Source organism: Temnothorax nylanderi, unplaced genomic scaffold (assembly GCF_030848795.1).
Source record: "Temnothorax nylanderi isolate EJ_2023f unplaced genomic scaffold, tnyl_v1.0 TNYL_tig0001_pilon, whole genome shotgun sequence".
In the NCBI taxonomy this organism is placed as follows: Eukaryota; Metazoa; Arthropoda; class Insecta; order Hymenoptera; family Formicidae; genus Temnothorax; species Temnothorax nylanderi.
Window position 1 is genome coordinate 4,802,387 of NW_027249063.1, and position 27,222 is coordinate 4,829,608.

Below are 27,222 nucleotides of genomic sequence, written 5' to 3' on the forward strand. Positions count from 1 at the left end.
CTGTTCTGCAGCTTCACGCGCGCGGCCCGCTTCACGGAGATCGGTGTGGATCCTTCTTTCTCTCTCCCTCTCGCCTGTTTTCCGAAACTCTATTATCTACCTCATCTCTCGTGGCCGCGCACTCCCGACTGCTCCCGACTCCGCTCGGCCGTTGTTTGAGTATGGCCGTCGCCGCTTCTGCTGCCGCTGCTACTACCGCTGACCGCACCGAACGCACGCGTGCACACGCACTTCTGCCCGTACGTCCGTCCGTTCCTACGTTACGTTACGTACAACGCGCGTCTCGATCTCGACGTATCGCGCTCCGTCGCTGTCGCACGCCTACCTACCCACCGAGCAGGTGTCGCCGTGCCTCGTCCCCTCCGGCAGGTCGTCGTCGTCGTCGTCGTCGTCGTCGGCTACGCCGTGCACGCACGAATTGTGTGCGATGATCGCGATGCGACGAGACAAGCCGCCGGACGAGCAGCGCGCGGATCTCTCCCACCTCACACTCCTCACAGTACCACGGTACTCCTCACCTGCGACCTGCGACGCTACGAATCGCCTCGGCTGACGAATGACTCGGTTCGGCTCGACGCGGCGCAGCAGCGCGGCGACTCTCGGCCGACCGGGGGTTTTTACGTCAGCGCGTCCGCGTCCGCGACCCGCGACTACGCTCCTGACGCTCCTCTCCGCGCCGTGGCAGCAGACGCCCGCGGGACGCGGGACCACGGCAGCGACGATTCGGGCTGACGTTTCCTCTTCCTTTTTCTACGGTTTTCATTCATTCGTGAAATCTCCGCGCGCCCCTCGCAGCCACCCTCGTTTATTATATATTTGGGTTGGCGGGGTTGCGGGGTGGGCCGGGGATGGCGGGGATACCGTCTGCCGTCTTACCTCTAGGCGGATCTTCCGCTTACCTTTTCGGCGGCGCGCGATGATGACGTCCGCGTTGCGTAGCGTCGCCGTCACGGCACTCACGGCGATTGCGCGCAACTTCACTTCGGATAAACAGGTTTGAGAGACGATTCAGGGAGACGATTTACATTGGATTAGCGCGGCTGAATATCGAGCGCGACGTGAGATTCTAAAAATAATGCACCTGTCTAATTAACTGCAAATTAAATGTAAACTCGGCGTCGCGGTCGAGCGATGAGTCGAATTGAAATCCTCGCGTGCGCGAGGCGAATGACCGCGCTTACTCGAGACGCTCTTTTTCGGCAGGTTTTGAAAATGGAGCGGACGCGCTCCAATTTATTGGAGCAACGAATGCTTGCCTATCCGAATTCGAGTTGATTCGACCTGTTCTGAAGTAACTGAGGAGCAAAGGATGTCGCATCTGACGGTCCAGGATAAGGATCCTCAACCTATGGGTTTGCATGTCGAATTCGGACTCCGTAAAGTTTTATCCGGCTCGCCAAAAAATTTCTCGACGTTATGCCTGCGTTTGTTTATTCCCATTGGGAGCTATTGGGAAAATAAAAAAAATATATAATACACATAACGTGAATAAACGAACGCAGGCTATATTATATATATGTATATATAAATATATATATTATTATATTATATATAGAAGGCCATATGAAAATTGTTGTAACGGGAGGGAGGGGGGGGGTCTAAATAAGTTTAATTTTTGAAAATCATATAAAAACAAATCATCTTTATTTTTAAATTCTTTTATACTATGAAAGTTATAACATATATACATATATATATACTTTTTATTTTTCCAGAACTGTTTGCAAAAATACAATTTAAAGAAGTCGTTCAATTATTCAATTAATAAAAATTTACATTGATTATATTGTCTACATGAGAAATATTGTAAACAATATGCAAACAATCCACGTAGACGTCGCGTAATTTTGAAATTTACCGCGCAATTCTGCGCGAGTGGGCCCTAACGCTCTCTATGATCATCCTCGGTAATTATTTGCATGAAATCCCACGTTTATCGGCATTCGGTAGCCAATCGCAGGATCGTCGCGGGCAGCGACGAGAAAGGAGGTTATCAGAGGCTTATCGTTTTCATAAATATTCCACCCGTTATCAACCGGTATATTCATGCATGCAAGAATTAGCGACGCCGACTGACATTCGCCAGATTCGCCTTGAGAACACGAACGGTGAGTCTGCAAGATCCTTGGATATTTTATTAAATAAGTTTGAGCGGATTAATTTCGGTCGAGAGTGTCGCCCAATTATTATCGTCCATGTGACAAGATCTCTCTCCGGTCAACTCATTGTTGTTAATCACGTGTATTAACAAGCAAGTCACGTATGCTGTACGTAAGAACGACGAAGATTGGTAGAAAGAACGAAAATTATACGCTGCGCTATTTAGTTCCAACGTATCCTAAGCTGTAGTTGTTTATTCTGTTAAAAAGATTTATTTTCCAAGTCCATTTCCTGAAAACACATTTTAATTGTTACTTTTCTTGATGCATTTGTAATTCTTTAGATAGATTTGTCCCTTAAACGAAAAGATATGTATTGTTTTACCTCTGACAGGTGAACCATGCTGTTGCAGGTAGCAATGGGTACGTTGGAACTAAAGCAGAGCCTGACCAGGCATAGGGGCAGAGTGTGGAGTGTCTGTTGGCATCCAAAGGGTGCGAATCTAGCGTCTTGCGGCGAGGACAAGACGATTATAATATGGGGATTGGAAGGGCCCAAGTGGGTTACGAAAATGATCCTTACCGAAGGACACTCGAGAACCATTAGAGAGGTGGCTTGGTCCCACTGTGGTAATTACATCGCGTCGGCGAGCTTCGACGCCACTACCGCGGTGTGGGACAAAAAGTCGGGACAGTTTGAATGCAACGCGACGTTAGAAGGCCACGAGAACGAGGTGAAAAGCGTCAGCTGGTCGATCTCCGGCCAGTTACTCGCCACATGTAGCCGAGACAAATCCGTGTGGGTATGGGAAGTGAATGACGATGAATACGAGTGTGCCGCCGTTATTAATGCTCATACTCAAGATGTAAAGAAGGTACGTTACAGATTTATCCATTGAAAAGTTTTTTATTTATTAAAGTATATATTTATTAAGAGAAATCTGTTACTTGGTCTATCAATTTATAAGCAGAAGATTTATATCCAGTGTACGTAAAAAGAGCGTGGCTTTTAGGTGAGGTGGCATCCACACGAAGAGATCCTGGCCTCCGCCAGTTACGACAACACGGTGAAGATATTTAAGGAAGACGCAGCCGACAGCGACTGGTCGTGCATCGCAACCTTGTCGTCTCACACGTCTACGGTGTGGAGTCTTTCGTGGGATAAGATCGGCAATCGTATAGCGACCTGCAGCGACGATCAAACGGTGAAGATATGGCGGGAATATAAACCTGGGAACGACATGGGCGTCGCTGCGCCGAATAACGAGCCTGTTTGGAAGTGTATCTGCACGTTGTCGGGATACCATACGAGAACTATTTACGACATCGACTGGTGTAAGACCACGGGTTTACTGGTGACCGCGTGCGGCGACGATATCATTAGGATATTTAAGGAGGACAGCGACTGCGATCCGCATCAACCGAATTTCACGATGGTTTGCTCGATAAACAGCGCGCACGCTCAAGATGTTAACTGTGTTCAGTGGAATCCCGCGAATCCTGGTCAACTCGCGTCCGCGAGCGATGATGGTTCAGTCAAGATATGGTTTTATAACGAATAAAGTATACATCTATAAGATATATGATTCTGTCGTACTTTATTTATGTCTTTTTTTTTTACTTAGAAGTAAGATGATCCAAAATTAGTGGATAATAAATAATAACGTTTGTGATTGAAATTGGATGAAATTAAGAGTTATTACCTCTTCAAAGTAGCATGAGAGAAACGTCATTATTTCACCTAATTTTTAGTCAAATTTTTCATTTCATGTAGCAACGAACAAATTTTGCTAAAAATTGTAATGTTACATAGAATGGTGAATAGTTTTATTATTTCTTTCTTTCTTTGAAAGCTTAATTTGTACAAGATTCTCTAATTCCTCCTTCTCTCCTTCATTCTCTAATAGTTTTTAGTGTAACAACTCAATATCTCGACATTTTTGTTAACAAAACTCAACTTCAATTTTGTGATAAATAAATGGTAAATTAAAATATCTGGATACTATTACCTTCAATAACTTTGTACTTGAAATATATTTATATGTAAGTCATATTATCCATAATTACATTTTTATTTCAGAGCTGCACATAAATGCTGAAGCGCTTGTACAACGTGGGATTAACTTGCGAGAATTTTTACTTTCGATACAGATATATTAAACAATACAAAACTGTACGCGCGATGAGTCACACTGCAGAAAACAAAGGCATGCCGTTGAAGGATATTGTGAGCGCAATGAACAAGTTTGCGGACACGTCGCTGGCAGCTTCTTGGGATAATGTTGGATTACTGGTTGAACCTACAGAACCGAAGATTGTGTCGCATATTTTATTAACAAATGATTTAACCGAAGATGTCATGGATGAAGCTATCAGATTAAAAACCGATTTGATCGTCACGTATCATCCGCTAATATTTGCTCCGTTGAAATCTATCACAACTGCATCTTGGAAGGTACCGTGATGTCCTGTAAATTATCTTCATTGAAATGTTATTGCAACCTGATTTTCTTTACGTAATTTTTTTATTTTGCAAATAATAGGAACGAATAGTAGCGAGGTGTCTAGAAAATAAGATCGCTGTCTTCTCTCCGCACACCAGTTTTGATTCTGTGAAAGGCGGTGTAAACGATTGGCTAGCAGAAGCTTTCGGTAAGAAGAAAACCCGTTACAGCATCTCTATCTCAATCGTTAAAGCATTAATCTTACCATTAATCTTACTATTTAATATCTTATCATAAAAATTTATATTTTAAGAGCTCGAGAGTAGTAATCCGATTCAGCCAAACGTGAGTAACGCGGCTTATGGACTTGGAAGGTTGTGTACCTTGAAGAGCCGAATATCTATCGACGAAGCGGTAAATTTAGTAAAGCAACGAACTAATCTGAAGTATGTAAGATTGGCACGTGCGCGCGGTACAGGTGAGATCTTGGCAAAAATAATTCAATGCTGAAAGAAAGAAATCAAACTTGATGGGTGATAAATAAATGTACATATTATTTTGCATCATTATTATTATATTTCAGATGGTTACATTAATACCGTTGCATTATGTGCCGGAGCGGGCGTGTCGGTATTGAAAGGAATATCTGCAGACTTGTATCTGACGGGAGAAATGTTGCATCACGATGTATTGGACGCTGCGCATCAAGGGATTCATGTTATACTAACGAATCATTCTGATTCAGAACGCGGTTTTTTAAAGATATTTGCTTCGATATTAAAGCGCAGCTTGGAAAAACCTGTCGAGGTGTACGTCTCCGAAAGTGACGAGGATCCACTACAAACCGTGTAAGCTGTAAAAAGTAAGCTTGTAAAAAAAAAGAATATTTACCGTATCTCTTGTCACGTCAATCGTATGTGATTTAACAGCGATTGAATATTCTATTATGAAAGAGGGCAATATTGGAAATAAAGGTTTTTGGTTTCTTTTTATTTAGCATCACGTACATTTTATCCTAATAGGACTTTAATTTTGAGATTATCGTGATATTGATCGTTGAAAGATTATGTACGAATAAGGTTTCAGCTAAGGAAGCATCGACTTGTCTTTCTCTCGAATTCGTTAACAAATAGTTTCTAGGGAGGACTGCGGGGCATTCTGTATATTAGCAGATTGTTTATCGTGATCCAAATAGACTTGAAATTTTGATTCTCGCGTCCAACCTGTTTATTTTCGATTTAATGATTTATTTCAATATCACGAATAAATCTATAAAACCAAATCTAATCCTCGAATGTAATATCGTTTATACTCGAAATTAGAGCAAGACGGCGATATACCTTAAAAGACGTTCGATACGCATGATTTAATCATAATTGATTTATTTGCACGACAATAACAAATAGCTATTATCTAATAGACTCGCCAAATCAAGAAGTGGTCGGAGAGTCTCAAATCGTCCACACAAATTCGAATAATTTCGCGGCCAAACGCACGGCATACACCCTCTAATTTGTAGAGCGACAACGATATAGAAGCGTGTGTTGTGAGACCAAGATGCCATAAATCCGAAACTGACCGTTTAATTCGTTAAACAATCCAAGTCTCCGAGATGCAATCTAACATTAAATTAAGCTATTTTTTTCCTTCTTGAATAAATATTAGAATCTCTACTATGCTTTTTTCGCGCGACACAATATATTAAAGGTAACACCCTTGGAACGTATATACGTGGAAGAGAAATTGCCTATATGCTTTCTGTGGAAAAGATCTGTATTCAAATTGGGCGCGAGAGAGAAAGGTAGATTAATCTTCGCGATGCGCAAGCGTAGAGATGACGTCACGCTCACCGCGCTGTTACGGCGCGATTCATTACTCTTTCCTTGAAAAAAAAAACGTGGTTCTCCGAGTTCTCTCTCTCGCACCATCTCGCACCCGATTTGGACACAGGCTCGATCCTTCGTTCCCCTTCCAGGTATATATGTTCTAAGGTAACACATTAGATAAAACAAAGACACATTACATATCAATGTTCGTACAGTAAACGGGGGCAAACTTTCCTCGATAATTACAACGGCTGGCGTTCACTTTGGGCGCTTTCGTGCTGAAAGCCTCAGTCTATCTTTATTGCTCGTTACATGTTGAAAAAAGATGGAGTGATGCTTTCAGCACGGAAGAACCCAAAGCGAACGCAGCCAGTGTCGAACCTTATAATACCAAACTTGTAATTATAATCTCTTTTCATACATTATCACCACCACATTTGAACTCTATAACAGTCATTCGAAGCACTATACATAGATCAATGCCATTAAATAAATTGTTCAGCATGAAATGAAGCGCGAAACGTTTTGATAGGTCTGTCTCGAATTGGCGAAATAGAAATTTAACGTGATTGTAGCACAACATTCGATGGTTACCGAAGCGTATTTTTCGTTCGAGCGCGTCAAACTTATCGGAGTTTCTTCTCTCATCGGAGTTTGAAGACGATCGTTATAAGGAACAGTTTCCGCGGCACAAAAACTTATACCGTTTGTACGAACGCGTTCTGTTTGCAAATGATTCCAATCATACCTCAGCGTGACACGCTCATTCACACATCGTCGAATATTTCCATTTTAATGGCTTTACAGTGTATCTTATGTATATATATATATATATATTTGTTTTTTTTTTGTTATACGTGATTCTCTCCCCTCACAGCGTAATAGATTTTAACACGAATCTCTCTATGTCGAAATCTAAATTATTCCTGTAACAGTAACATGTACGCTGCTCTTTTTCTTGGCAAGCGCAACGTATTGTCTTGTAAAACGTGGTAAAGCAAAATAGATGTAACGTTACCTGTTGCTCGGGGGGTCTGAGCACCCCAAATTAAGTAACTGGCAGATATTTTCGCAAATGTACTCGATTTTCGTTTACCCTGTTCTTCGCCCTGAATCGCACATTTACTGTGTTTCAGCACAAACGAAAATTTGATTCTTTTTTTTTTTTCATTTCTTGCACGAGGCAAGAAGCGTTTCGGTTTATAACTATCGACTTTACAGTCAATTTAGAAGAAACTACCATTTGTGGCCCGAGCCTTGGTAGCCTAATACTATTTTCTCTGTATGTATTTTATACCCATATTTTTCCAACTTATTAAATTGCGCGCCGATTGAGCACAGTTATTGTTGGAACATTAAAATCCTCTCTCTTCCCCGCAATTAAATCGATTCGATTAAATTTTGATATTATAAGCATCTAAATCTCCGTGAAGAATTTATTGCGAAAAATATTATAATATGGAACCTCTCTCAATCTGTGCGTCGAATTGGTACGACACCAGGTTCGAACTCTGGCTGAGATAATATTTTTTGCAGTAAATTCTTCACAGTGATTTAGATTCTTATAACAAAGTTAAATCGAATCGATTTAATTAGGGCGACAGAGGGGATTTTAATGTTCCAACAATAACTGTTTTAAGACCAACAATCGGCGCGCAGTTTAATAAGTTGGAAAAATATGTGTATGAAATATACACAGAAAATAGTATTAGGCTACCAAGATCCAGCTCGGATCACAAATGGCAAGTTTCTTCTTAAGTGATTGTATATCATGACGGTCTTGTTAAATATTTATTGATTTTATCCTTACACATCTTTTACGTATACGTTACGATGCTTTCGATTCCGAGGTACGATTCTCTCTCGTTATATATTCTCCTACAGACTTTCGTGAGGTACGCTTATTGACGTAGACAATACGTGGGCGACGGTTTACAGTCCATAAAGAATATTGAATAATTCTCGCAAGGTATAAAGACTAGTTTTGATTAAGGACTATGTTACGTCGTGTAAAGGCTATTTTCCATTCAAACGTATTTAATAAACAATAAATCATAGGGAACGACGGTAGTAGCAGCCTTTGATAACAACGCATCCAAATAACAAGTGTACAATATAAATCACGTTATCGCGTAGAAAGACTCTCGAACTTGTGGCGGTTTATTTTATCGATCGTTTTTATTCATACTGCATGGAACGTTTCAGCGGTAGGTAGATGGTTCTCTCTCTCTCTCTCTCTCTCTCTCTCTCTCTCTCTCTCTCGAGGAAAATCAAACGGTCAGGTGCGAAGGAAGGATCCGAGAGAAAATATATCCGACTAACGTTTCACAATGGTCCAGCTCTACGTCTAATAAGGATGATTCAGGAAGGTCAAAAGCGTCGTCGAGATCATTACAAAAGGTAAATTGGCTAATCTGAGCTGCCCGCCGTGCTGCATCGCGGCTGGATGTTCCCCTGCAAAGCGAAAGATTAATGCCCTCTCTTTTCCCGCTTTTTCCTTCTCTTAAACGGCCCCGGCCGACGGTAATATTTATTTTCTCGCGATATACTACGCGCCGGATAATTGGGACTGAATAGCGTGTAAAGATCGGCCATTAAGGGTGCATTAAGCCACCCATACAGACTGTTGTAACAATCTGCGTAACAGCAGGTGCGTTATAAGATTAATAAGTATACATACCATTAAGTACATGGACTAAGACTGTCTTTGTGTTGGCGTTGCTGGGATGGCAGGTGTATTGTCCGCTGTCCGCCGCTTGAGCACGTTGAATTAGAAGGTATGAGGTCGTTACTTCACCCTTCTCCGTGATAACCGATACCCCGCCTCGCGGACTGTCATAATTGATCACCTGTCACGTGCAGGCCCCGGAAAAAAATTTTATTCTAATTAAATCTCCTCCTGTAACGCTTATGCAATAGTGTTCGACAAACCGACCGAAAGGATCAATTAATCGGATGATTAATTAAACCTCCGTCGGAAAAAAAGGCCTCGCTCGCGGACATCGGCGATACCTCGCAGAAGGGAGGAAGGGACAAAAGAAGGTCGCTGTAATAAAGTAGCTGGATTTTTTATCCTGGATTATATGAATGCGAGAGATAAATCTTTAGTTCCCCGTCTTTATCCCGGCGCGAAAAGCTTCGTGGAATTCCTCTTCCGCGAGCAGCGTCGTAAATAGTGAGTTTTGTCGAGAAAATTGTGCCTTCGCTATTAATTTATTTAAAAATAAGCATGTTCTTTTTGCGCACGCCTCGCGGCGTGCGTTATCGCGTTTGCGTTTTTCGCGGGTGCGTATTTCGGACGCGGATTAAAAACGGGCAGCTCTCCTTTGAGCTCGATCGCGTTTCCCGGTTTGTAAACTGGTGGGAATCCAGTTTTGAAAACTTTAGTGAAACTGATATAGCAGTTATCAGTTTATGTCCGTATATTTCGTTGAAACTCATAATGTTTCAAAGCTGAACTTACAGCACTTTCAAAATAAACGAATCGTATGTCACTCCGTTGCAGAATGGATTTCAAAAACTTTCGGAGTACGTGTGAGAGAGAGAGAGAGAGAGAGAGAGAGAGAGAGAGAGAGATAGTAGAGACAGCGGCGGAGAAGTACCATAAATCCAAAAATACAACTACAGCTCGGGACATCTCGTCTGTTTTATATTAAATGTCGCCTTTTTTTGTATTATTTTCTTTCCGAGTGCAGTTTGAGTGCCGTTTCGCGTCTCTGTATACGACAATTTCTTTACCCGCGCTTATATTTTGTCTGCTTTAATTTTAACTTCTATCCACATCGCCCATTTGTTCTGCCTCTTAAATTTAGGCGATCGCTTTTTACTCCTCTCACGTCCGCTTAGAAATGGATTTTGATTGAATCATGCCCCGCGCGCTTATTACACATCTGGCAACGAATCCCCACCGTTATTATCCGCAACGTCATATATTCACGTAATGCATATTTATCGAGAGCCTACAACAGATAGCAACTTGCGCCTTCCATATTAAACAAAGTAGCGATTCCACGTAGCTATTCGGACCCGCGGAAAATGTAATATATGCGGGAATATCTTCAAAACTGTTTGAGGTATCAAAAATTCCGTCTAGCGTGTTTCGCGTAAAAATTCCAAAGCGTAATGCATACCGGAGGCCGGAAACGAAAAATATTACATTTGCTTTTAGTTAGTATGAAAGCAAAATATTTTATTTGCGTTTCTCGCTTTGCCACACAAATCAGATACGTGCCCGTGTGAGTTTTTTTCGAAATTAAAACGAAAAATCAATCATGAAACACAGGGCACCCCGTATTTAATTAAAGTTTCGATATGAGCGGAATTAATAACTGTTTAAATAATTATTTCAACCACGAGCGTGTTATTCCCGCTGTTCTATCCGTATGTACCACACACGTACGTGTATGCGTGTATAATATTTCGAATGTCATTACCTACACGTGCACCATGTTTCATTTTTGTTTAGTCGGACTGACGGAGCATTTTTTTTTAACAGCGTCTCGCTTTTACGGATTTTTTCGTGTATCTTGAAAATATTTCAGTAACGAGATATACGGCGAAATATTTGGCTTTTATTAAACCTTTGTTTAATGAAAGTTAGCGTTTAATACATAATATTAACATATTCCCGTTTCACAAGCCGATCCAACATTCATCAGCGTTTGCATGCCGTTACTACAGCCGCATGCCGTCAGCGAATTCCAATGCAACAATGGCACGACGGGCTAAATGCTGTCGGCGGGCCACAAAATGTCCAAAATTCTGAAAATCCAAAATGTCAAATTGGCAATGCTCAATTGACATTAACATCCGTGTTTTTGCGGCCCTCTCGTGTATCGCATTTAGTTTCCCGTCGGCACCACTGCGTGATTCTCTTAACGCAATACCATTTTTTCTATCTTTATCTTGTCGTTTTTAACGAATAAATCTCTTCCCAAAACAGAATATAAACGTTTAATTTAACAGTCAAAATTTAATAATACCAATTGAATGTAATCTCATTTGTATTATGTATCCCAATAGTCACAGCATACTCTACAACAATCCATATAAAGCGATAAGCGCTGATCTTGGAACAAAAAAGAAAAGTCTCACCATTTGTGAGAAATAAGGATGAATTTAATCCCCAATACGATTTTGTTCGGAAGATTATTTCGAAAGATTAATTACGACACGTTTGATTTATTTCACAATAATCTCTGCGCGTCTGCAGAACTGATAAGTTCTAGTATATAGATACTTTCGAACTGAAATATGTTTGTCTGAAGATGCATTTTCGAAGGCAAATGGTATTCCAAACCACAATGTTTTTTTCCTGCGATGTAACTTTCTCGAATTAGAACGATCTTATGTAAACCTTTTTATAATGAGGATACACAAAGCGGATTACATTGTGGATAGTGCCGAGTGCTCTCGGGTCGATGGGGAGGTTTCGCTACGAGCGGAAACTCTCGCAGTCGAACACACCGCTATTTCCGCGGGTCACCGCGAAATTTTATTTCCTCGTGAATTATACCAAAGCTTCGGTGCACTTGATATTTATATAAGTATCTCAATTTTCCTCGCAATTGCAAACGTAACGCAGAACGCAATTACGCGTAACGAAGTTAATAGACACCGATACCCGAAATCAATTGTCCCGGCGGCGGTGGCACGATTGCGCGTTTACCGATATTTATGCTACGTACTGCATATCTCAACACGCATAATTCTCCCTATACGAACGACCGGGGGGAGGGGGGGGGGGGGTTAACTAGGTCGCTACGGATGGAAGGAATGCGTGCGACGAGACAGACGGAAAATATGGGGCCAGTAGGAAATACTGCACGTCAAATTTTTCACTCGGGGGTTCGGGATATCGAGGCAGGATTGGCTAGCACTGTAGGGTGCAATAGCGTCCGGGACGGGATAGAAAGCGAATGATGAGACACCGGCGGAACAAGTACACGAGGAGAAATCTCCCGTGCGCGCGCGACGCGCGGAAGCTTACCGGGATCGAGGACGACGGAACAGATGGGATGTTCGGGAGAGGAAGAAAGTCAAATTCTGGAAGATAGACTAAGAAATAAAGTGACAGACGGGCGGAAAAAGGACTTGGACCCGCATGCGAGGATTGCAAAAATCGGATTGCGAAAAGAAAATCCTCAAATGAGGGGGAAAAGGTGAAAAAGGAAAGATAGCCAGTGAAAAGAAGGAAAATAAATCCGCCCGTGGAGGAGGCCAAGAAAAACTTCGAGGAGCGTAAACAGGAGAGGAGATAAAAATAAATATCAGGTCTGCAAAATAATATTAATTGTAAATAAATAATATTAATGATATAAGCTATAAGCAACAAAGCAACTTGAACAAGTTACTTATATTACTTATTAACTAGTTATTTAGTGTCACAATTTGTTGCACCAATTCCTTGTTCAGTTCTTAATGTGTCGTCGCGCCTTGTTTATCACTTCGTAATATAAGTAATTTAAATAAGTAACTTGAGCAAGAAATAAATAATGGCAAACAAGTTGCGATGAACGATACGTTGGGAACTGAATAAGGGGAATTGGTGCAACAAACTGTGACAATTAAATTAAATGTTGCACGTTTATCTCAGAACTGTGCCGCGAATTGCGAAGAAATATTGATAAAGTGAACTGAGAATGGGTAATAAACGAGGAACGGAGGTATACAGCGCGCGATATTGGCGAGGAACATTACGAAATGGGAGATACCGCGGAGGACGACGAGAGAGTTAATGCGATGAACTGTCGGTGGAGTTCGAAAGTAAGAATATAAGACCTGAGTAGAGAGAAGCCCGCGAGGTACAGAGACAGAAACACGGTCGTGGAAATAGGTGTTGTATAATGCGACCAGGGTCGGCAAAGCATGCTAGAAAAACTTTACGCGGCTAGGAGAAAGAGAAGGAATAACAGGGATAGGAGATAGGTTTTGAAGTTGAGAAATGAGACGGAGTTCTTTCCGCGGTGTTCGTACATTTAAAAATTCAACAAGGAGAAACGTTCCGAACAGGTAATATTAAAATTAAAAGTTTTCCCTCCACCCTCCCCTCCCCCCTCTCTCTCTATCTCTCTCTCTCTCTCTCTCTCTCTCTCTCTCTTCTCAGCAAACTTAGAATCTTAGATTTAAAAACTTGCTTAAAACGGGTCGCATGATGGAGTGAGGACGGAGTAGATCGAGTGTAAGTTGAATGGGAGATGGCAAAGAATTATGGCAGCGGGGAGAACAGTGGATTTAAGTTACCGTCTTTTACCGTCCTAGTTGGGAACGGCGATTGAAAATTAATCCACCGGCGTTTCCGTCTCCTTTTTACTTTCATTTCCGTCAAATGAGAGTCGCGCTTGATGACAAAACTTACCTCATGATCGTGAGTCCAATGAATGGTCAAGGGTGGCTCGGGACTATGCCGCACGACGCAGGTCAAGTTCATTGTGCTATCCTTGTTTATGTACATTTCCGGTCCTCCAATGATCATCGTCACGGGCTCTATGGATGATAACGAAAGAATGTGCATGGAAGTGTTATTAAAAAAATCGCATTACCCATGATCATAAAAAAAAATCCGTATCTTACGTGAAAATTTAATATTAGTAATTTATTAATGTAATGTATTAATGTAATGTATTAATTAACGAAAAGGTTCTGTCGGTTATCTTGTGTGGAAATTGATATTTATAATGTGTTATTTAGACGACATTAAATGAAATTTAATTATTCTCTTCAAAAGATTAATTTTATTTCGAGACTACAATAGCAATTTATAAAAGAGATTTTATATTTATCTTCACTCAAGAATAATTATGTGATAAGCATTTCAAATTTTATACTTTCGTAAAATTTCGTAATTGGGGAAAATTATAATTTGGCAAATGCGAACTTTATAAAAATCACAAAGGAAAACGTTAATTCAAGGTAAAAAGGATATTGCATATTCATAAAGAATTTAATATCTCCAATTAAAATTGTTATTGGATCAACCATCAACCTTCGTTTTCTTTGTAATATTTTTTGATGTAAAATGAAACCGGAATAATAAGCTAATGAAGCTAATGAAAGTCAGCGATGAGTTTAAACGGAAATGAAAGAGACAAAAATTATAAAATCATACATACTGCGCATACTTATTAATTAATTTTCTTTTGATTAAATTTATTTTCTTCTTTTTTCCGGAATTTTGTAATTTTATATTATTCCGCTACAGTATTTAATTCATGAAAATTAATGGAAAAATAGCTGCAACAAACAATGATTTATAAATAAATAAATTTTCAATTTAAATAAATATTTTCAATTGAAAAGCCATGCAATTAATGACGAACTGTTTGCGTTAAACACATTACGTTTGGTATTTGTTTGCTTCTCGTTTGTTATTACTACATTTAGAAACACTGACATTATCGATCATATAGAATCAGCAAGCATGCACTATATCAGATGTTACTAAACGATAAACAATAAATAATTCGTTATTAATGCATTAATGCACAACCGAAAAATTAATGAGACGTATCTATGTCTCAAGTTATTATTTTTTAATTACTAGTGACCCTCTAACGACACACCGACACGATACTCGAATTGCACGGTAAAAAAAGTTGTGACATCTCTATTTTTCAAAAGTTTTTTTTTTTTAAATAATCCCTTGGAACCAAATGCCCACCCAATTTTATATATGGATCTAGAGTTTTGAATTGCACGGTTTTCAATAGCACGGAACGTGATCTCCAAAATTGTATGACTCCTAAGTCTCGAATAAAACGCGGTTTTCAATAACACGGAACCAATTAACCGAAGGTTACCCGTATAATTACTTCATTCCTCTGCTTTTTTTCCTGCTAAATGCTGTAACCAGCGAAAGAGAGTTTATCGCGGTTAATAATTCAGTTTTACAGATAGTTTCGGCATAGTATTGAAAACCGCTGGTTTAATTCCTAAATTTCGGAATGAGAGGAGACTGATGTTAACGTCAGATTATTAATATCAGGTTGATATCAACTCCGGAGTCACGGAAGCTGATTAAAGTCACTATCCGCGGAACGGGGAGCGCGAGCGCGTGCATAATGACAGAAATTTATAATTCGCGAAGTTCGCGAAGACGAGATTGCAGTCCGTCTGTAGGACGAATCTCGCCGTGCGCGCGAACTTCAACGTGCTTCATAAAAATCCGAAGACAAGGAAGGAGAAGGTCGATATTCCCCGATTTCATAGAACGTACGTCCCCTCGACCGTATATCTGTCCGATAATTTGATCCTTCCGGGTGAACTCACCCGATAACGTCAGCGCGCGCGACGCGCGAGCAGAGATCGCGAGCGGAGACAAGAGCTGCGACGGGTGAAACACTTAGGTCTCGACCGTCCCGTCGAGGGAACTCCACGTGAATTAAGTCGCGGCGGTAAATCAGCGGGGTCCGTGGCGCGGCAAATGCCGCCGGGTATATCGCGATGCATGTGCGGCGCACATTAAGCTTCCGGCAAATAGATATAGCGTGAATTTCCGCGTCGCGTTGCGGCGAAATCAGCGAGGCGCGCGCGCGCGCGCGCGCCCCGGCGCCCGCGCCGGCGGTGCTTCCCACGCTGCTGCGGTCGCGAAAAGGGAAGAAGAGTAGGAACTGACCGACGACGGAGAGGAGCATGGAATGACCTATGGGCGGCGTCGTGGACACTTGACACTCGTATGTGCCGGAATCTCGTCGTTGAGGGTATTTCACTTGTAGCGTCCAGTCCTCCGTGTGAGGGAAGTGCGACGCGACGAATCTCTGGTCCGACGTGTACGTCTCGACGCCCACGGTGAGAAGATGGATATCCCGGTGTCTCACCCATGACACCTGGAAGAAAAAAGAAAAGAAAGGGACACGTCGCGAACGTCCATTTCCACATCGTCCGCGGTAGATGTCCGCCCTTTCCGCGCGCGATCCGGAATGGACCTCGCGCGCAGCTGTCGAGCCCTGGCGGGCCCCGAAATGAGGCGTCCGCAGGTTCGATCAAGGGATTGCGGTATAATTTAAGCGGATTTCGCGATACTGTGGACATGTAAAAATGATCCCTACCGCCCATGATGATGTAACGAATATAGTATTCGGGGATTTTTTTCCCCCCACAGCGCGAAACCGCTCCGCGAATAATATTGCGAATTCATTTCAATCCCCGATATGTAATTCAGTGCTCTTTTTTTTCATCACTTCTTTTTGGCTCGTTTTAATTTTTTACATTTACGATAACATTCGACAGATCGTGTCTTACGTTCCTCGAAATGGATCGACGTGATTGATTTACGTAAACGTAGCGTGCGCGTTTGAGCGATATTATATTAGCGGGGACACGCGAAATGCCGAACACGTAGGACAAAAATGCGTATTCTCCCATAAAAACGGCTTCATTGAGTTTTGTACGCGTGCTCGGCGTACCGAGGCTTGATATGAAAAGGGGAAAAGGTGCGGGCAGAAGAACCGTAACGCGGCTTTTGTTCATATGACGCGCGGTTACGATCTAGTGCTAATGAAAAGCGCATATTCGATTTTACCTTTTAATAAAGAGAATGGAACAGCCGTGCGTTTTCGCCCCTCTCCTCCCCCCCTCGGCTCATAAAAAAACATGCCTCCAGCGGCAAACGTAAAGTTGAAATAATTTTTCAAAGGCCTGCGAGGTCCGGCAATCTCATTTACAAGAACGTAAACAAATAAATGTTAACGTCAAATTCGGCCAGAAATGTTAAATTCTATGGGGGAAATTAAATTTATATGAATGTAAAAACAATTTAATTCAATTTTTATTTAATTTTGTAAATGTTTTTGCAAAATAATGGACGGTGATGGACGTGTTTTGAAAAGTTCCCCTCCCCCTCCGGAAGCTAAACAAAATGACGTTCAAACTGCCTTTTAAATACCAGCTGTAGAAAGCATATGGAGATGTCCAAAGTGTATTTACGTTACTTTCGCGTATGGATATGAAGCGAAGCAATCATATCGCATAGTTTAGATTATACGGGGCTGTAATTAAAATAGTTTAGCGCCCTTTGTCGTTCCGCCTCAATAACACGAATTTGCCCGCGTGCTTGCCGACCTATATTTACCTACCGTGCAGCAACATTAGAAATCTCTCTCGCGATTGCGCGAAATACGGCAGGAACGTTTGTGTATATACCTACGCGCGACTCCGCGAGCGGAATATGCTTATACGCTAAAGTGGAAACATCGATTTATCAATTTACGTCAAACTTGTACGCTTTCGAATACTTTAGCTAGCCATCGGAAAATCCGAACTTTTCCTACCCCCCCCCCGCCCTGCCATCCCTTTCCTTTCCACCGTCGTGATTACCGTGTAGAATTGACTACTATATACGCGAAAAGTCACGCGAGCAAAGAATCTTAAGCTTTCAGAATTCCATTTTGAAAATGTCAATACGTGCGTTCACTTCAAATACGACAGTGCCCGTAAGTGTACAATTTTTCGATGGCGTACGTGCACCGGAGCGTACCTTTCTGACGTATTAACCGACGTGTTAAGCGACATACAATAATAATAATGCACGCAATAATAATAATGTACAAAAATATTAATCTGCAGCAAAGTGTGGCTCATCTATATTTTAACGAATAATAGCAAAATGTTATATATAATACCGACACTCTAGACGATATGAGAGAAAAAATAGCTTTTTCCACAAATAATTTTAACCGTGAAAATTCTCGCATTACGTCGAGATTAATCCTTTGCTTACATTAATATAAATTTTCCGCTGAAATTAATGTGATTTTATAGGAAATGTGGAAAATGTGCTTTGCTTTGTAGAGAAAAAATAATTCGACTATCCGCACGTAGCCGCAAATTTTTAATAAAGGTAGAAAATGGTATTGCCTTTTCTCATATTTGGTTATACATGTTAAAATTATCGCGATACAATCCGCGTATTATCGTCATTTGGAATAACAGGTTTTCCATTAAAATTAATGCCCGTCGTATGAGGCCGGGAGGTGTAAAATTTACATTGCTCTGTGAAAACGTAAATCAACTACCCCACGCATGGACGCAGCGAAGAGAGACAGATTGTGTGCGGGGGAAATATAAAAAACGGTGTTAATGAAATAGAGACGAGCAGCGCGCGCGAGCAAAAACTCAGACGCGAAAGATGCGAAAGGGGGTATGATGCCTTTTTTTGTCGAAATCCCTCCTCGGGCGTTCTGTCGCGCGCGCGCGCGCGAGTTGAAAAAAGCGCGGAGAAAAAAGGTATGGCAGTCGAGATATTGCAGTCTTGCCCATTCTCGCGGTGTTCTTTGTATATGAGTGTCTCGTGACGGGCCAACTTTATTATACATGTGACGGAAAAACTACGCCCAGGGATATGAAACTGCGCCGCAGTCAAGTTTTGCAACTAATCGCGTTTCGCGGCTCGTATAAGTTTCGCGGCGTCGATAGCCACGGCGCTTTCCACGACTCTCTCTCTCTCTCTCTCTCTTTATAATTTATTCATAAACTTTCTTCTATAAATGGCACCGCGACGTCGCAAATAACACGTACGTACGTATTTATCCGCCGCGACAAGTTTAATCGTCTCGCGCGCGCGCGCGCACACAAGTCGTGTATTTTATATTTCACTCTAAAGCGCTTAGTGCATCGAGCGTAGTGGAAGAATCCTTGACGGGTATCAGTCGATACGTGTGCGCGTGAAAGAAGCTGCGTTATCTAATAGACAGGCTTTTAATAAAAGCTCTCTAAAGCTGCCGTGTTTTTGAGTCGATCCATTTCTGGTAAAAGTTTCCCCTCGGCGCAGGAGTATCGCCGGCGAGAAATATTTTAGCACTGACAGCCGATTTCGCGATATATACCGGAGATAAAAGTGGCACTCGCGAGCTACAATGCATATTACTAGAGACTAAAATTTTCTTCGATATCGAGTGGACCTATTTTCAGGCGCGCTAAAGGGATATTTTCTGAAACTTCATCATTCAAATTTCCCCTTAAAGAGCTTAAAATAAACTTTCGAGAACGGCTCTCTTTACCGTTACTTACTTGTATTCTTCGTCGATATTATACTAAAATCGTATTATATTAAACTTTATTGGTTATTATAATAAGCGAGATAACGTTATTAGAATATAAAACTACATTGGCTTTGTAAAACGGCAGTTCAGTCGTTATTAGGATATTACAGAATATTATTACGCTACATCTCTCCCATTCTTATATTTTTAAACTCCTTTTAACAGAGTTTTAATCTGGAGAAGATGGTATTGATTCAAACAATCCAACCGTACACTCGAATTTAAATATATTTTACTTATTTAACTCTCCACTGTGCGCGTGGGGTGTATTTTACAAAACGAAACAAAAAATATTAATTGGTTTAATATTTATAGCATAAATAATGTAGGGTAATTTACACTCCACGCGCCCTTTTCCACATTTCAAATTTTCACGCGCCCACTGGAGGTTTAATCAATATACTTGGTAATGGGATAAAACTCGAAATATTTCGTCGCGTTATATCTTTTACAAAAATAAAAGTCGCTTCTAACAGCGAAAGGGAGGGTGGTTTTGCACTTACCGTACGGTCGCCCAAATTTCGTACTCGGCAATTCAGCGTCGCTGTTTTCCCGACGAGGGCCGTTACGTTGCGAGAGGCCGAGACGTCAAAGTACGGCCCTCGATCGAGCGGCTCCGATGCACGATTCTCGTGTGTCCTGTGATCGGCCATGCAACGGGTGGGTCCTTGCACTTTAACCAAATACAACAAGGCTGTGTCAAGGGTCGGGTGAATCCTTTAACGTGGCGGACGGTCGCGCGGGATGTAATTTACACCGCTCGAGAAGATCGAGTAGATATATTATCGCCATTCCGTTCGAACGCGTCGGAATTACCGATAAAAAGTTTCGTTTTCCAGTCAATTAGGCGAATTAGCTTCGGGATATTATACCGTGTCTCCGACAAAAAAAAAAGGGAGGACAATTCCGCGGATATAAACGTTTCAAAAGGCGCCCCTATTTTTCAGACCTTCTTTGACTATCTTTTTCGGACACTCCACGAACTCTCCCGTATCTCATAGAGTCGTTATATGCACTGCATAATAAATAACAATGATTTACTAAAGTACATCCCGCCAAGTAGTTTAGGTCGTTGAAAAAGGTTGTATTATTCCCGTGTTAACGGGCGTGTTCTTTAATTCTTATTGCCCGCTCTCCTGTTGCAAAATAACATGAAATTAAACACACGTTGCACACGTAATACGAACGCAACAAATTATTCGTATTTTACGTAACAGTTTTGCATATTACGGAATAATTTTTTATAAACATTTCAGAGATTTTAGGATAATCGTCCTGGAAAAACCGGTGATAAATTTAAACCTTTTCCCCACGGTTCTCCAGCAAATATTTTAAAACAAAATAGACCCGTAAAAATAACATTTAAAATAAGACGAAATTCATTTTTCTATTAAATATCTCTTTCATAACTTCTTAGTGCCATTGTCAGAGGAATTTTTGTAGTGGGAGATCCCTCTTTCCAAAAGGAAGCTAGAGCCTGCGAGATCGTGGCGGTTAAAAAAAATGAGGACATCTTTCTTTTAAAGCTTGGTAGGAGAACAATTTATTTGAGGTAGAAAATGTTCGATTGAAAGTACATATACTTTCTACGGTCAACATCACTGGGGAAATGGTGCATTAGAGAATCGTATGTTTATTACTTCTATCTATTTTTTTTATAGAATCTCTCAATATTAGCAAATTGGCAGATTATTTCTGCTAATATTACTTCTCGTTAAAGAATCCGTTCCTACTGAAAATGTCGGAGGTTGTCTCTGTCGCAATTTCAATATTCGATCAATACCTTGGCAATAAAGCCTGAAAAAAAAACGTTATATTCCTTTTCGAAATAAATTCAAGGTGTACGACGAATAATGTTTCACTAGCTGTTTACGTCTCTGAGATTTAAATCGCGCGAGAACCTCTCATTTGCATAATTCAGGAACTTCTGGTTTCTTTGTCGCAATGTTTTATAATCAATTTGGTTTTATCTCGTTTTCTCCTTCGAGGAAATTATTTCGCGTTCAAACCATAAAAAGATTTATACTTTGTATCCAAAGAACAAGCTGTCTACCGTATATTGTCAAGCTCCCCTTCTTTTTAGCTCCTTCCCCTTCAAATTTCCTCTTGAATCTTCTGTGACACCAGAAGAGAAATTTAATTTTAAAAAAGTCCATGAAAATATTTCACATGCATCTCGAATATTAACGAATGGATATTTATTTTTTATTCAATCAAACGAGCTCTTTGCATGAAACATTGGATCGCTATATTCAACATTTGTCCGTAAATACAATTGTATGCCAATTCAACATAGCCTGTAGCATAATGTCCTCATATTAGATTCATAAACAGGCATAAAATAGCCGTATCGTAAATCGGCACACAGAACAGCGCGAACTCTCCATTACCCGTTTATCAAGTTCTCTAACGTTGTGAATCGTTCATCGTTCACGGGGAAGTTCGTAACTTTAGTCGGACGTTTTCCGTAAATATATGTAGCCGTTTGTACATGGACGGTCAACTTGAGAGGATGAGTACATCCTCCAGCCTCCATTAATAGTGAAAATGTGTAAGTACGCGAGAGAGAGAGAGAGAGAGAGAGAGAGAGAGAGAGAACTTTTTATACGTAATAAACGATATACGCATATAAGAAACGGGGTGTATATATACGGGAATGCACGCTTCCTTGCGCAGCGAAGGAAAATTCCTCTCGTGATATCGGCGACGCCAGTTTTCGGATCCGATAAGACCGTCGTCGTCGGAAAATCGTGCGTTAAAAATAAATGCCGCTCCAAAAGGGTAACTTTAAAGGGATGCAGGTAGTTGCGCGAGTAAATATTTACCTCTCCGCGCTTCCGTGGGATTTGCGCGGCCCCGCATAACCCACGTTAAAATACATATCAGAATTTCCGCCCCTCGGCTGTTTCCTTTTATCCTCTACGGTTACTTTTACAAGAATGTACAGTCGAATTAATTTCTTTGCTTGTTTCCTTATCACGTTGTTGTGTAAATTCAGTTCATTTCCTAACAGCCAGCAGCAACGACTAATTGCGCGTTTACTCACAATCAGTTCCGCAGACTTAAAAGCACAATCCCAATTTAATCTTAAGCCGGGGTTAAAAATTATCAATATTAGATACGTCTTAAGAACGTTTATATTGTCTTAAGGGATATCTCAAGCTAATCCTATTAGTGTCTTAAGAAAAATCTAATCTTTCAAACTTTTACACAATTTCACCACAATTTGATATGATTCTCGCGCGTGCAATGGGATGTATCAGTTTACAATTCCGTTCTAAATTCCGTGCTTTCACCGCGAAAAATTATCTCATCATATGCGCATCGCAATTTTTATTTATCTTATAATGCCCTCATTTTGTAAATTTTTCAATTTTACCTCTCCCACGCTCGTACGAAGCGCAATAAATATTTATCTATTTGTTAATATAGAAGAAGTGAACAAAAATATATTATGCTTTATTTTTATTTTAAATTTTCCAAATTATTAATTCTCTACACATGGCTACTAGCCAGTGAAAAACAAAAATACGAGAGTTGTATATAAATATTTTTGTGTGAATGCGAGTCAATTAAATAGCGCTCAATAAAATTTTTGTCGAAAGAGTAAAAATTCAATATAACGGTCTCCATGGTACCGCTTACTGTTGAATGAACAGTAAGGCCAAGCTAAGCTAAAGGCCAAAATCATTAAAGCCATTGAAGCGATGGAAATAAAATTTTACGGTCTCCGTTTTACTAGTATAATTCTGCAGAAAAATATAAATTGGTTGGAAAATATACACACGCATAAGCTTCAACTGACGTTTTTTCAGTAACAATGAGATGTAACGAGCAGATTTGGGACAGATAACTCTTCAGGTAGCATACGTATATCAGAATGACATCAAAAATATTGTGATTACTGGTGATTATTGGTTTAGTGACCAAATAATGCCTGGTTTAAAATGTCTTTTTTGTGACATTTTAATGACGTTGTACAAAAACGTTATATAATATCGTAATTTGTTACATCCTAAATTATTTTAAAAATAAACAGTTTTATTTGTAAACTTATTTTTAAACCCTTGATCAAAAATTGAGTTTAAATTTTTTCAAGTAATAAAGGATTGTGATAATAATAATAGAGACATTAAGATTATTGTGGTGATAGTTAAGTAAACACAAAACATAAAATATGTGTATTTTACAATTAATCTCGTTTTAAGTAAAATAATTTTGTATATATTTTTTATTTTAAATCATCAATACGTTACTGAAACATCATTAAAATGTCACTGAAAGACCAAAGAGGTCGTAAAGTCACGTCTTTTTAATGTCCTGAATGTTGTCATCGGTCCGTCACCCTAATTCGTCAATTTTTAATCGTCTTCTGACCAAATTTTGACGTCATTTTGACATATTCCTGGTAGCTGGGTCGCATCTACAGAAAAGAAACGAGAGTTGACGCTTGCCAAAAGAAGGGCGACAATGAAAAGTATATTTTCTACAATACACGGTACAGAAAATTGTGCTTGCACTTTGAATCGCTCTTTTATTAACCGTGGCGTTACCATTACGTCGCGATATTATATCTTGTCTCATTACATTACAGTACATAGGACTTTCGGGTTAATTGCTGCATAAACCCGTATTTTGGACAAGGGTAATGTTAATACTAAGTTATTACGAAGTTAAGACTAAGTTTGGGAAGCTAACTAAACCCCTGGTAATATACCGTCGGCACCCTCCGAGCTGGGTATACATAATAACGCGCGGCGTCTCTCGCCAAAGGGGAGAGGATATATTCAACGCGCATCGCGAGACAGTAAAAAGACGGTTTACACGCCGCCCGATGCGTACGTGCCTCGCGTAAATGTCATTAAACCGCGCTGAAAAGAAGAGGGGGGGTGGTTAACGCTCGTACGCTCTCGCTAGAATCGTAAATCTAATTTTGCCGCATCCCCCATTAATCGAACCGAGTAGCACGTCCAAGCAAATACGACGGACGCAACGGTCAAGGACCGTTTGTCGGGTTGAATGACCATCGACGCTTATTTTTGCGTACGGAGATGTCACGCGCACTCGTAGGAAAAAAAAATATATATACGTTTTTAATCATCGCGCATAATTATAAATTAAAACGGTTATTTAAAGGAATTTATCGATCGCGCTCCCTAATTAATTTTATTGAAGCCCCAATACATTTCTCTTTTGTCAATTTTAATTACGATATATTTCTCGGGCGAGGGCAACGGCGGCGTACGAATTTCGAATCTTGAAATTTCCGGAGTATCATTCTTCTTGGGAATCTTGGGATTATTCCGAGACTACGTGCGAGAGAGGGAAGGGAGCGCGAAAAAGAGTGCAGCTGATAAAAGCCGAGGGAATTCCTCGCACGTTTTTTCCGGCCCAACGCAAATCGCACGAATAGAGTTGGCTAATGAGCGGAAACGACTTCTTTCTTGCGCGCGACAAAATCGACAAAATTGCGTAAAACCCGCGATATTTGTATAATGTATCGCCGGCGGTTTTACTAATGTAGTTTATCGTTCGCGCTATTCGAGGGCTGTTGAATGTTTGTCCGGCCGTGTTGTTTGCCTAAACGCGGATTCCGTTTCCGCGGTCGGCCGGCCGTTACGTCGGGTACGTCGGTGAGAGATTTGGCGTGTGGCCTGGTCGTTGTCGACGACGTGCGGGTTGATTGACGACGCGACGACACCGGTCGGGCGATTTCCGAACGCGATTTATTTCGAAACTCACCCGAAACCATCAGCAGACCGAGGGTCAAGATTAGACACCTCATTTTTTATCTCTCATAGTCGTTTTCGGGGTGCCGGGAATCGATCTTCCTTCCTCGTGCGCCGCGTATCCTCCGATCTCCGATCGATCCTCCGTAAGCGGGAGCGGAGGTCCGGCGAGTGGCCGCCGGAGGGGTGAGCGATTACTCGCAGGCTCGTAAAGCGGCCCCGCGAGTTTCCGAGTGCCTCGCACTCCGCCGAAATTGGCAGCAACGTGCGCCGGACGAGAGAGAAAAAAGCGGGGGGCCGAGTTCAGGGCGAGTTTATCGGATGAATCGACGGTTTCCGGTTCTTCTTGCCTCCACGCTCCATGGCACCGTTACGTCGCTGCTTCGTACCCGCGTATCGTCTGTCCCAGCGCGATTTCTCATCGCGACGGCACGCGCGATCGTTACCTACCCTCTTTCCGTCGCGCGTCCAGCCCGCATAGTCCCGCTCCTCTCTCTCTCTCGAGCCCGCTTAATTCGCTAACAGCTTCGTGATCTAGATTCGCGTAATTGAAAAGCGCCGGCGGGGCGTGATACGTGCATCCCTCCGGATCTTTGACTCTCCTTCTCGTCTTCCCCCCCCGTCGGTCTTATCGCACCCTCAGCGAAATCGCGCTCCGGCTGATCCGCGCCGCGCCGCGCCGCGCCGCGCCGCGCCGCGCCGAAGTGTCGGTGTCGGAAATCAGCCGTGCGCTTTGACTCTCCCCGGAGATGTAAGCTCTCGATTCGTTTCACCGTCTCTCTCCTTAACACGTTCTAATCTATAGGACCGGAGATCGGCGTCGAGGAAGCCGAGGATTCCACCGTCGTGGAAACCACGCGATCCCGCTTCCTGTCGGCGACAGGCGTGTCTCTCGGCGCGTCGCGGCGCCGATCGCGCGCGGCGGCCGGTCGCGCGCGCGGCGACGATCGACACACGCGGCTACCCTCCCTCTCGGCGTAAAGGGGGATGATCTCGGATCGGCGGGCCGATCGACCGACCGAAGGGGTCAACTCGTTGCACGGATAGCCGAGCGAAACTGAGGAGAGGACTGACAGTGCGTGCAACGCGGCTTTGCGCGGCCCTGCGCGGCCCGGGAGAGACGCCCTGCCATCTATCCTCGCACACGCCCCGCTCTCTCGTCCCCTCTTCACTCGGGGTGGAGGAGGAAGGGGGTGCACTGTGCGAGTAGATGAGGGTTGATATCCCTGGCGCAAGCGTGTATCTCTCTTCGTTTTATCGTCGTCGTTGCCGTCGTCGTCGTCGTCGCCGCCGCCGCCGCCGTCGCGCACGCTCCCGCTCTCTCCTTCCCTTCCTTTTCCCCGGTCGCTTTCTCTCTTTCCCTTGCTCTCTGTCTCTCTCTCTTCGCATCCCACACAGCATCCCTAGCCGGGAATCCGGGAATCGAATACCGCCCCCGCGAGATACCACGGCGCCGATTAAACTTGGCAGTGGATCCTATAAGATTCATCTCTGTTTTTTTTTTACCTTACGTACCTCCACCGTACGTACCCCCGGCTGCCACTTCTTGTCGAGTTTAGGATTGTTGGTCCAGTCGGTTGGAATATCGTAAAACGTATATGGAAATTGTACGCGTGTGTATACATATCGCTGTTGATATCGCGCACTCCGTTTTATAAATAGTAGGACGCCGGCGTATAGAATTTAACAATTTAAATAACGTGCGCTGCGCGATTCTCTTCCGTGTCCCCTTTTTTGCTTTTATTATTTCTATCGGGAATTTCGTACCTCCGAGAGATGTAATCCGAAATGTTCTAAAGAATTAAAAATATTGAAAGAGTGCACGGAAGTTTTTAAAAATCATGGAAAGCGTTGGAAATCTTCTCTGTCGGAACGTCATGTTGTACGGAAAGAAATTCTGTCTCTTTCTCTCTCTCTCTCTCTCTCTTTCATTTTTATCATATTTCCGAGTTCTAGCACGCTTCTTATATATTTTTCTCATTGCAAATTAATCTCAAGTCTATCTTATTACTTGTTAATTAACTTTCGTGTAACTACTTCCTTATAATTCTCCGTTGTTTAACATAAACTTGACACGGTCATGGTAA

General features: G+C 41.9%; 2 protein-coding genes across 4 annotated transcripts; one reads left to right on the forward strand and one right to left on the reverse strand.

The window, feature by feature from the left end:
* The first annotated feature begins 1,638 nt into the window (after positions 1 to 1,638).
* Positions 1,639 to 5,535, forward strand: Ciao1 (cytosolic iron-sulfur assembly component 1). 2 transcript variants are annotated; one of them, XM_071697408.1, is made up of 5 exons: positions 1,851 to 2,108; positions 4,180 to 4,554; positions 4,643 to 4,751; positions 4,857 to 5,021; positions 5,127 to 5,535. In XM_071697408.1, the coding sequence occupies exons 2-5, from the start codon at positions 4,192 to 4,194 to the stop codon at positions 5,393 to 5,395; spliced, it is 906 nt and encodes a 301-aa protein (XP_071553509.1). In that variant the 5' UTR covers positions 1,851 to 2,108; positions 4,180 to 4,191; the 3' UTR covers positions 5,396 to 5,535. The 2 variants fall into 2 exon arrangements, with proteins under 2 accessions (XP_071553499.1, XP_071553509.1); XM_071697398.1 differs by lacking the exons at positions 4,180 to 4,554; positions 4,643 to 4,751; positions 4,857 to 5,021; positions 5,127 to 5,535 and adding exons at positions 2,513 to 2,974; positions 3,113 to 3,680 and having other exon boundaries at positions 1,639 to 2,108.
* LOC139767801 (protein amalgam) lies at positions 5,513 to 26,251 on the reverse strand. 2 transcript variants are annotated; one of them, XM_071697440.1, is made up of 6 exons: positions 25,149 to 26,251; positions 19,910 to 20,079; positions 15,983 to 16,193; positions 13,727 to 13,854; positions 9,050 to 9,218; positions 5,513 to 8,823 (listed from the first exon to the last, which is right to left on the reverse strand). In XM_071697440.1, exons 1-6 carry the CDS (start codon positions 25,189 to 25,191, stop codon positions 8,717 to 8,719), a joined length of 828 nt encoding a protein of 275 aa, XP_071553541.1. In that variant the 5' UTR covers positions 25,192 to 26,251; the 3' UTR covers positions 5,513 to 8,716. The 2 variants fall into 2 exon arrangements, with proteins under 2 accessions (XP_071553541.1, XP_071553534.1); XM_071697433.1 differs by lacking the exon at positions 25,149 to 26,251 and adding an exon at positions 21,460 to 21,946.
* Between the last annotated feature and the right edge of the window lie 971 nt (positions 26,252 to 27,222).